This window comes from Microtus ochrogaster, unplaced genomic scaffold, assembly GCF_000317375.1.
Source record: "Microtus ochrogaster isolate Prairie Vole_2 unplaced genomic scaffold, MicOch1.0 UNK101, whole genome shotgun sequence".
NCBI classification, from domain to species: Eukaryota; Metazoa; Chordata; class Mammalia; order Rodentia; family Cricetidae; genus Microtus; species Microtus ochrogaster.
In genome coordinates, this window is record NW_004949199.1 from 153,794 (window position 1) to 165,421 (window position 11,628).

The 11,628-nt window shown below is 37.1% G+C and overlaps 1 gene segment (V, D, J or C); it reads right to left on the reverse strand.

The window, feature by feature from the left end:
- Positions 1-649: 649 nt before the first annotated feature.
- Positions 650-5,971, reverse strand: LOC101992389. The segment is given in 3 exon segments: positions 650-804; positions 5,437-5,841; positions 5,926-5,971. Coding segments are annotated over 3 exon segments (606 nt in total).
- Between the last annotated feature and the right edge of the window lie 5,657 nt (positions 5,972-11,628).

The following is an 11,628-nucleotide window of genomic DNA, read 5'->3' on the forward strand; positions in this document are numbered from 1 at the left end:
GGCAGGTTTGGGAGGCTGCTTGGGCCGTGTACCAGCTATGCCATTAGGCTATCCACATGGTAGATGTGGCATCCGAATCAACGTGGGTGACAGATGAAGAATGACACTTAAAAGAAATCCCACCCTACCTCAGAACTGAGAAATAGATGGTTATTGATTTACGAGTAGACTCATAAATCATAATTCTCTGGTTGAATGGAGGTTATAAAACGAATCCCACAGCCAGAAAAGAGGCAGAATGCATGCTCCACATTGCAATAAATAGCATAAGAGGCCATGCCCCAGTGGGTGGGTTACTACTGGCTGTAGGATATCCTACAGCATCTGTGTACAGTAAAAATAGTTAATGAGAACCCAGAGACTGGGCAAGTGAGAGACAGGTTCTATGAAGGTTGCACCAGGCCAGGTCCTAACTCATTCATCTGCATTTGGGACAGGGCATCTGAGAACAAGCAATATTATCATCTGTAATTCATCTCATACTTAAAATGACTGGGACCCTCTCCTGAAACCTTGAAACACTCAGAGCTTGGAAAGGTCAACAGTCAGAGGAGCAGCACCAGGACAGCCATGCTCTGATAGAGGCTCTAGTGAGAAAAAGATGGGGCTTCTCAGGTAGGGATAGAATTTCAGCCTGAAATTCTATGACTCAGGGATGCTTTGTATTTGGGGAGGTTCCTGAGATGAGCACAGGATAAGGTTTCCCCACTTCCCTCAGTTGAATGAGATTTACTTTGTGCTTCTTAGAGGACTGGCGATGGAATCTCTGGAATATTTCCTTGTTATTGTCTGGATTTCCAGACCCTGAAAAACAGGAAATAGTATGAATCACACTGTGCAGGCCTGGCAAATAAACTTAGGAGTGTTTATACTAAGTGAACCCACATTCACATAATACAGGCAGCCCAGAGTACCATGTCCTAAATGCATTTGTACATCTCTATAAATTCCAGCAGTGGGTTTGGGATGGAATTGGGCCTCCTATTAATCTGAAAGCTTGCTTAATGAGCAACTTAAAATTTATTCTCTTCTTGTCAATGGAATCATTCTTATTCTCATCACCATCTAGAAAATAACTTGTGATGAATCAGCTCATTAATATTTATTGTGCATAATTTTGTCTGTTTATATGAGAGGAGACCCCAGAGATGATTTGGTTCCCACCTCACTTAGATCAACCTATTCACCTTTTCACTTGTGAGCACCATATATGGGGAGAAGCTTTAGTACCTCTAATTTTTTGACAGTCTATTTTTCTTGGTACTTTCTGTTTCTCTTTTCAGGATGTAATACAGAAGAACCCAGATTCTTAAGTACGATTTTTGCATTGGTAAGGGATGAGAAGTTTAGCTTTTAACTAAACTTCTTACTATAAAATATTGTGCAACTAGTCTTGTGAGTTATATTATAAAAAGTAAAATATAAGTCAGGGAAGCTGAATCATGAAATGAAGTGGAAAAGAGGCTATACAGGATCATTAGGAATCCTGTGCCTTGAGGTATAGACCACCATAGGGAACAAGAGCTTGCAGGGCTTTCCTCCATGCATTGGTAATATAAACCATAAGGGAAGGGAAGTGGGGAGCTGGAGCCAACCTGATCAATTAGGACTCAGAGATCTATCTGTCTTATTGACACTTCTCTTGCTCACACATAAGACAGCAGATGTGACTCTGGGAGCCTTTGTTAGTATAAGCATCAAAAAAATCACAAACATAAAATCATAGAACTCAATTGTCTATGGAAAGGGCTGATGAGAGATGGAACCAGGAATGGAGTTGACTCCAGATGAAATTTGCAGATGGGTGGCTGAGAACTTTGTAGCTTGATAGCCCACAAATTTATCTACAGAAGAATTACTTCGACTTGGAAGTGCAAGCTAACTTTTGCCAAGATGCAATTGTTTAAAAACATTTTTTTTTTCACAAATGATAACCAAGTATACTTGCCTAGTTCCCTTGGTTTAGAAAAAGAAAATAATCGATATTTCAGTTTCAAATCTACCTTTGGAAAGTGAATTTGTAGTTTCTCCATTAAATTCATTGAAAAGCAAATAGAATAAATTACAAGATACTCAAAAGTCTCAAATTTTGTCATTAAACTTAAACTAAACAAGTATCATAATTTCAGATACTTTTTGAAATATATATATCAGTAATTCAAGTGTTTTATATATACATATGTATGCATAATATATAAAATTAAATGTATCTATGTCTTGTAATCAGAAGCAATTGGATAGCTTAGAGTGTATGTGAGAAAAAATTATTCCAGTGTGTGCACACATAGAGAGCTGAATAGAATATGATGGTGGAGAGGGTCCTCCAAGGACATCTTTAGCTGAAAGAGGAAACCACAGGTTCTGACATAAAACTCATGCTGATGTAGCATAATCCAGAGTTTTCTTGCTTCTGAAATGAACCTTACTGGTGATCCTCAAGAAAGATGCTGGTCCTCCCTGCCCCCTGATGGTCCGTAGTGTCTCTATAAGGGAGTTTCTGTGCAGGCTCATACTAAGGTTCCCTCTCTGTGTCTCTGGCATAGTAATACATGGCTATCTTCGGTTTGCAGAATGTTCAATTTTTTGAAACCTGGCTCTTGTAGGTGACCCTACTGATGGTGATTTGCGATATAAGAGCTGAATTATAAACAGTCTGCTCCATATGCTCTCACGCACTCCAGTCCCTTTCCCAGAAGCTGGTAAACACAGTGTATATGATAGCTGTTTAATGAGAATCCAGAAACAGCACAGATGAGGGACCTGAGACAGCTGAACCTGGGACAGGAAACCCGGTGAAAAGCAACATCACCATCACTTATATAATCTTTTAGAATGCACAAATGTCTTCTCTGACACATTAAACAATTACAGATTGGAAAGATCCCCAGGCAGAGAAGCAGCTCCTCAACAACCATGCTATCCGGGAGGGTCTAGTTAGAAGGAGACAGGACTTTCCAGCTAGGCTTTTGCTTTCAGCCTGAGCCTAAGGACTGCTTTGCATTGGGGGAGGTCCCTGAGAGAATAAAAGTAAGAACAGAGCAAGGGTTACAATTTTCCCTCAGGTGACTGATATTTGCCTTGTGCTTCTTGGAGGAAATGGTTGAAAAATAACCAGGAAGTCACCAAGAAAACATTGCTTTCAGAGGGAAATAGTTCAGATTTAAAACTCACTATTTATAATTATTTTCCATTTGAGAGTTAAATCCTTATACTTAAGTGTTTGTTCAGAAAATAATACATATGTCTAGGGGACCCATGGACACTCATTTAATGGTACATGTAAGTATACATGGAAAGTTTCTATATGTTTATGGTGGTGAGATATTTGTCATTGCAGCTAAAGCAGTGATCATCTGGAAAATGGGAATCTCAGTTTTAAAGAAAGTGCCTCTAACAAATCTACCTGGAGTGACATTTTAGAAACATTGGAATGGCACAATTTCCTTTATCTTTTTTATTAAGGAGATGGAGAATAATTACTTTGAAACAGGTAAAGGGAATTTATTGTGGAAAACAATTTATGAATTCTGTCTCAAACAAGTCAGATCAAACAACTTAATAGTAAGAATGCATACAATATGATTTTAAGTAGGAAAATATAATGTTAGATTTGAAGCTACCAGGTACTTTTCAATTTTATTTTAACATCTTCCATGGTGTACCAGGATCATACAATTTATCTGAGACCACTAGCCTGACTGACTGACAACTGGCAGGGTCCATCACTTATTTCATATAATCATTTCACAAGAAAAATTACACATGTTTTGTGAAATAGGCATTACCTTTATATTTAGTTGACACTTTTCACTAAGGTGATACATGTTCATATGTCAGAATTAGGGAAAAATATCACAGGAACCCATGTCACATGCCAGTTTGGTCACACTATCAAACACACATGCTATAAACTCCATCTCTTGTGTTTTTCATGATATAGTGTGTGCCAGGTTTCTACACTCATGTTGTCTGTGTGCCTCTTTTGGTTGTAACTCTAGAAACAATGAGAGGACATGATAAAGAGGAGAAATTCCAAGGGTATCTCCATACATTATTGATACCTCTGCCACACTTTAGAGGTGGATTTCTGTCTTCAGTTATTTGATCAGTCATTTTCTTAGTTCAGCATGGTCTATGGAACGTCCATTTGTACATTGTATTAGCATATCACTAAAACGTCATGCATGTTCTTGGTAAAAACTGAAGTCGCTGGAAATTAGACTTCTTGATGTTGGCATATTTTATCCAATAACTTTGTTTAAAAGATTGGTCCTGTTAATCATGTTTCCCATGACCTGTTTTGGCTGCTCCTTGGCTTGAATTTAGGTAACATAACAATGGATCCTTTTCTTTGAGCATCATGTGGAGTTGTTTAGTTCAAGTTATGTGTCCTCATTTTAGGATTCCAACAATCTCGACAATCTGTTCTCTAGGCATAATATTGGATTGGTATCAGTGCCAGAGTTTCCAGAGAGGCCTCAACCTCAGATGAGGACATTTTCTTTGTCTTTTGGAGGCTGCCTCAAGTTGATGATCCATTAACATGGATCACACAGTCAACATTGTTACTTTGAATCATACTTTATAGCTCACACATATAGGCACTTCATCATCAGCAATAGAGAGGGACAGAGTAGCAGAGTAACTCTGGGAGCCTTTGTAAGCAGTAACAGCATCAACAAATCACAAACTGAAACTCAGTTTTCATAAAATTTAGTTGCTCTGGGAAGGGTTTGTGACCTTTGTAAGCAGGAATGGAGCTTACACCAGCTGGAATGTGCACACTGGTGGCTGAGAATTTTGTACATCGAGAGCATGCAAATATGCATACCTAGGAATAATTCCTTGAGAATTAAGGTGCATACTAATTTTTGGCAAGATGCAAATGTTTAAAAGTTGAACTCTTCACAAATGATAACCAACTATACTCTTTTAAGTCTTCTTGGTTTAGAAGAAGAAAATATTGAATGTTTCATTTTCAAATCTACCCTTAGAAAGTGAATTTGACAGAGAAGCTGCAGTTTTTCTATCACATGCAAAAACAAAAAGAATAAATTAAAAATAATCAAAATTTCCCAGCCTTTCATTGAAGTTTAAGTCAACAAGTGTCACAATTTCAGACTCCTTTTGAAATCTCAATTGGCACACACACACACACACACACACACACACACACACACACACACACACACACCACAGCACAAACGATATTGAATTAGATGCCATTCTTTATGGTAATCAGAATCAATTGGAAAACGTAGAGGGTATGTAGAAAAAAAATTGATCTATGATCACATATAAGGTTGAATATAGTATGACAAATGAGAGGGGCCTCAGTATATGCTTGGCTGGAAGAGGAAACCATAGGTTCTGATATTAGAACTCAAGGTCATGTAGCCTATTTCTGAACTTCTTAGCCTCTTAAGTGAACCTTACTTTTGTATTTCAGGAGTACCTTTGGTTCATAGTGCCCTCTACTGGTCCCAGATGTCTGGTTGTTTTTTGGTGTAGGCTCAAATTGGAGTTTCCTCACTGTGTCTCTGGCACAGTAATATATGGCTGTGTCTTCAGTGCGCAGACTGTTCAGTTTTAAGAAGACTTCACTCTTAGAGGTCTCCTTGCTGATTGTGATTCGAGATTGGAGAGCAGAACTGTACTTTGTATTTCCACTTCTCCATATTACTCCCATCCACTCCAGCCCCTTTCCTGGAGCCTGGCGAATCCAGTGCATATGATAGTCGGTTAATGAGAATCCAGAGACAGTGCAGGTAAGAGACAGGGTCTGTGAAGGCTGCACCAGGCCAGGGCCTGTCTCCTTCAACTGTACCTGGGAAAAGACACCTGGAGAAAAGCAACATCATGATCAGTCATATATTGTATAGATGGCATGCCTGAGTCCCTCTCCTGAAACCCTGAAACACTTACAACTTGGAAATATCACCAGGCAGAGGAGCAGCACCAGGACAGCCATGCTTTGCTGGAAGCTCTAGTGAGAAGGAGATGGGGCCTCTCAGCTAGGCCTGGGCTTTTATAATGAGTATGAAGGCTGCTTTGCATTGGGGAAGGTTCTTGAAGAGATAAAAGAAAGCACAGGACTTGGTTTCCACTTCCCTCCTGTAAATGATATTTGTCTTATATTTCTTAGAGGATTTGAACATGGGAACTCAGGAACATTTTCTTGTTATTGTCTGTGTTTCCAAACCGTGACAAATGGGAATTAGTATGAATCACACTGTGCAGAACTGACAAGCAAACATGGGAGTGTTTATACTAAGTGAGTCTACATTCACACAGTACAGGAAGAACAGAGTACCATATCCTAAATGCATTTTTATATCTTTATCAATAGCAGCACTGGATTTAGTATGCTATTGGACCTCTATAAAATAGCTTATCAGAAACCCTATTTTAAGAAACAACTTAAAATTTTTTCTTTGGGTCAGTGAAATCATTATTATTCTCATCACTTGCCTAGAAGATAACTTGTGAAGAAGAAGCTCACTAACATTATTACATGTGATTTCAAGTGTTTATCTGAGAGGATACCCAAGAGACTTATTTGTTTCCTACCTCGTGTGGCTCAACCTATTTACTTTCTCATTTGGGAACACTTTATTGAGTTTTAGTGCCTCATTATTTATATAAGCCTACCTTTCTCTATGTATTTTCATCTATCTTTTTATCCAGTAATAAAGAAAAATCCAGGTTTTTATATATAATTATTGCATTAATAAGGGATGTGAAATTTGGCTGTCAATAAAACTTCATGCAGCACTACATTATTCAACTAGTCTTGAGAGTTATGCTAATGAAAGTGAAATATAAGGAAGGGAAGGTGAATAGTTACAAAAAGTGGACAAGTAGACAGATAGGAATATGGGGAACCCCATGCTTTGAGTTGCAGATCACCCTAGAGAACAATAGTTTGTAGAGCTTCCATCCATGCCTTGGTAATGCAAACTATAGGGGAAATAAATTACAGAGCTGAACCCACACTGATCAGTCAGTATTCAGAAAATGTGTGCCTATTACTTGGTATTGGATATATCACATTTTAAATTCTTTATTTCTGTGTGCATAATCTTTGACTAGAGTGGCAGTGGTGGAGACAGGTCTTAACATTAGGGATTCAGCCATCTTGTGCAAACTCCGATGGTCACTTCCACTATGAGTGCTGTGTTTCACATGTTCTTTGCTCTGAAATTTAGAATACTTTTCAGATATTATTCTCGGCATGTTTCTTCTTGGGTTTATCTGATATTTTCATTGTGTTAACAAAAATTTGGAAGGAGTATTACATAAATAAATGTGTATCTCTCATACTATATTGGAGAACTTGGCCTTTGGTAACTTCAGAGATAGTTTGTGTCTGTACTCTGCACATTCTTGCTTATTGGGTTTCCCTTTTCCTTGCATTCCCTAAAGAAAGTCACTAAGCAAATTATTTGTAAAGGATAAGAGTTCATGGTAAATCCACCTATTATATATAATTATATTCTACTTGATAGGTAGATTCTTATCCTTAAGTCTTTTATCAATTATTTGTTTACTTAAGTCTGGTGGAAACATGGGCACTCATTTAATGGGTCCTGTTATAATGGCAGTACCAGCTTGTACATTTGTGGTGTGGTTAGATTTCCATGAACATAATAAAAACTACAGTCATCAGGAAAGAAGGGACTTCATTTGGACAAAATCTCCTCCACCAGGTTATTGTTTAAGAATGAATGCAGGGTCACTTTCTTGAGTAATGATTGAAGAGAGAGGGTTGAGACACACAGGGTAGTGCCATCTATGGGAAGTTCTTCCTGATTAGTATAAGCAAGCATGCTGAACAATGCAGGGAGTGCAGGCCAATAAACAGGGTTCTTAATGGATTTCTATTCAGTTCCTACCTTCTGGTTCCTGCACTGATTTTATGTACTGATATATCTACATGATGGACTATAAGATTTGATTCATACCTGCATCTTCCAGATCTTTGCCTAATGGTTGAACCTATGAATTCACAGCCCTTTCCTTGCTATTTCTCCAGAATTCCCAGGATGCGAATGTGTTACAGCCACAGTTGTTCCATCATTACAGGCAGCAATGTTCATGATTTTCTGAAAAATCTAGTTCATTTCACAGATGACATTGTGCTTTAATTGAAGCTTTGATTGAACAAAATCACTTGGCTTCTAATGCCCACCTACTCTTTCATAATGAAACTGTATATGATGCCAGCATGCTATTATTCAGAATACTGCTTTCTTCTGACTTTTGTAACTTGAATACATCTGAGCTCTAGATAAAGAACCTCAGTTCAGAATTACCAGAGGTGTTATACACCATAATTTTTGAACAACAGTGTAAATAAGACTCTTAGAAACTTGTAGGAAAGAAAACTCATTACACCCATTAAATTCTGCTGGAATTTCACAAGATAAACTTTAATACATAAACAGGAAAGAAGCAAAGAAATCATGTTATGTATGAGTGGGTTAGGAGCTATTTTAAACTGACTAAAGCTCAGTGAGTATCACTAGAAACATAGAGCTCACAATCTCAGTGCTGGAGCCTCACACACATTTTATTACTAGAACTACAGTTGATTCAAGGCAAGGTCTGTTTCCCAGTCTGTGTGATAATGACGTACAGATTAAAGACAATCTGTGTTCATGATTCACTGACACTGACTGGTTCCCTTGTTAGCTCTGACATTAAACAACACAGTGCTCTAACTAGGGAATATTACTGAGTCTCTGGTCATAGTCTAGGATTACACAATCTCAAGGGTTCTTTGCTTCTTCAGGATCTGAGTCTGGCCCCCATATGGCCCATTCTGCCCTGTGTGATGATCTACATTTTGTTCAAATCAGAGTATATCCTACATTTAAAAACACCTAAAGTATTCTATGGAGATAGCTCTGTGATTCAAGTTTTAACCACATAAACAGAATGAACTTTGTTTAGTTCTGCAGAACTAAACAATAAAGGTATATGTGATACTCAATCAGTGAGAAAAATTCTGAGACATGGAGACAATATGATCATTAAGACTAGTCTAGGCAATTGGTGAAATCCTTGCCCAGTGATGGAACTTTTACTAAAATTATCATATAGACTTATAGAGGGAACCGTCTTATGTCAACACATACACAAATACAAAGAAAAAGACACACAGAAAGACATAGATTTAGCAATGGATAGACATGCTGTCAGAGAGAGTGAGACAGATAGAAACACTAAATAAATAATAAATAAATAGACACAGATCTCAACAGAAAACTAAAATTTCAATAAATCAACCTTTGGAAACTTCAAGGATTAGTACACACTCCCTCTAGACAGTATCCCTGAATGTGATATGGATTCACAGCCGAACCCAGAGTAGTCCAGCCCTGTGTTCCCAGAGCTCTCTTCTTTTCCTAATTTGCTGCAGGGAGTTTTAGTCTGAGCTCATAGTAGCATCTGCCTATTTTGTCTCTTGCACAGTTATATGTTACTGTGTCTTCAGACCTCAGACTGCTCATTTCCAGGTACAGGGTGTTCTATGCATTGTCTGTGGACATGGTGAATTTGTTCTTTAGAACATCAGCATAATAGATATACCTGCTACTAATGTTAATGGATGTAAATACTCCTGTCCCTTCCCTGGAACCTGGCAGATCCAATGCATCCTGTAGATACTGAAGGTGAATCTATAACTTTTTGTTTTCTATGGAAATAAAGATGTGACCTCTTCCCCAATATGATGCCTTGATACAATTACTTCTACCCAGATGGATTGGCCAAGATAAAAGGGCCAATCCAGATTGAGGGCAGGAAGATGTTTATCCAAGGGGACAACACCTCTCATTCATGTGATGTCGAAGCTATATGTTATTCTTTGGATTCACATCTCAGAAAAATAATAAAAATAAATTTTTCTTTATAAGATTAAGAAACCCATCTCTTTGTTGTCACTAACAGTATTCTAACTTTTAATAGGGGGTAATAATTCAAACACAATATTTATTAATGAAAATAATGAACATGTTTTTGCAATATTACCATTTGAATTAGGGCCTTATATACTACACAAGAACTCTTCAAGCAAGTTTTAAGAAAATATTTTATTTTTGATAACTCATATATTTTTCTTTATGAACAATATAGTGCTTATAATGGATAGAACAGTATTCATGTAGTTCAAAAAATGGTACAAGGTCCTCAAGACTTGCAGGTGGTTATGAACAGTATGTTCGCTGAACCATGGATGTGTTTCTCCAGTACTTGGACGAGCAATCAAAGCCTTTCCTGTCATGTTTTTGTACAGTTCTGTTTACAAAAGCCTAAATATGACATTGAGCTGAATGAAGCTGAAAGACTCTTTTTGAGTGAAAGCCAGATACCAAGAGGACAAAAGGAGTTCTTATCACGTGGAACCTGAGAAAACTGACTTCAGGTTAAGTAACACTGAGGGAAGGTTGACCCTGGATTTCACACTGTAGATTGAGATGTCTGAACAGTTATATTGGGAAGATTATTCTAACAATGAACTGTATATTGACCACAGTTAATATAATATTATGTTCTTCATATATGGAGTAAGCTGATATTCTGAGATATCGTCCCAAACAATAACTGTATAGTCACTCAACAGTGGACACATATGTGACAACATAAATTTGGCTAGGGTAAATAGAGTTTCAAGTATAGGACCTTTACTGAAAGTACAGGCAGAAGAGAAATAAATGCATTATGAACATCTCTCTGGTTATAAGTTATATCACAGTCTAGTGAGGTTTCTTCATAAATGTCAACTGTACAAATTTTTATTTTATGTTATTAAATTATAGCACCATTTGCTTATATTTAAAAATTTTAAGATGTAACCAATAATTTATTATATTTTTAATTATACTACTATTAGATTCATAATCATAATTTTAACCAATCAACTTTTCAATTCCTGGATTTCTTCTAATCAATTACAATACTTTAGTGATATCAATAATTTTTTTTTTGGTTTTTCAAGACAGGGTTTCTCTGTGGTTTTGGAGCCTGTCCTGGAACTAGCTCTTGTAGACCAGGCTGGTCTCGAACTCACAGAGATCCGCCTGCCTCTGCCTTACCTAGTAAGAAAAAAATTTACAAAGTCTATCACTCATTCAAACAAGTTAATAGTAAGAATAGTTATAGAATTATTTAAAGTAGGAAAAGAATATGATGTATTTGGGGCTACCAGGCACAGATGAAATGTCTTTTCATGTCTGCTTCAACTGAACCAGGCTCAGCCACTTATTCTGGGATCATCTTCTGAACCAATAGTGAACTGGTCAGATTCTTCAGTTACTGTATAAGATCTATTTACAGAAAAATCTAAACATAATTTATAAAATAGTTAATTGCACAAATTTGTCTATTTTACAAATCAAGAATCATTAAAATCATCTGAACTTAAAACATGCAGAAGCTTCCTTGTTGATAAAAGTGAGGGGTAGCAGTTACAAAATTTATGACCACAAAATGTTATATATTGCATGTTTAATAGAATGTATTTTAGCACTGAGAATCCAAACATTATATTTCAAATTTTCTGGATAATTTTGCCTCATGGGAATAAACGGACTGACTTTCTCTAAACTCTCTGAGAATTAGGAA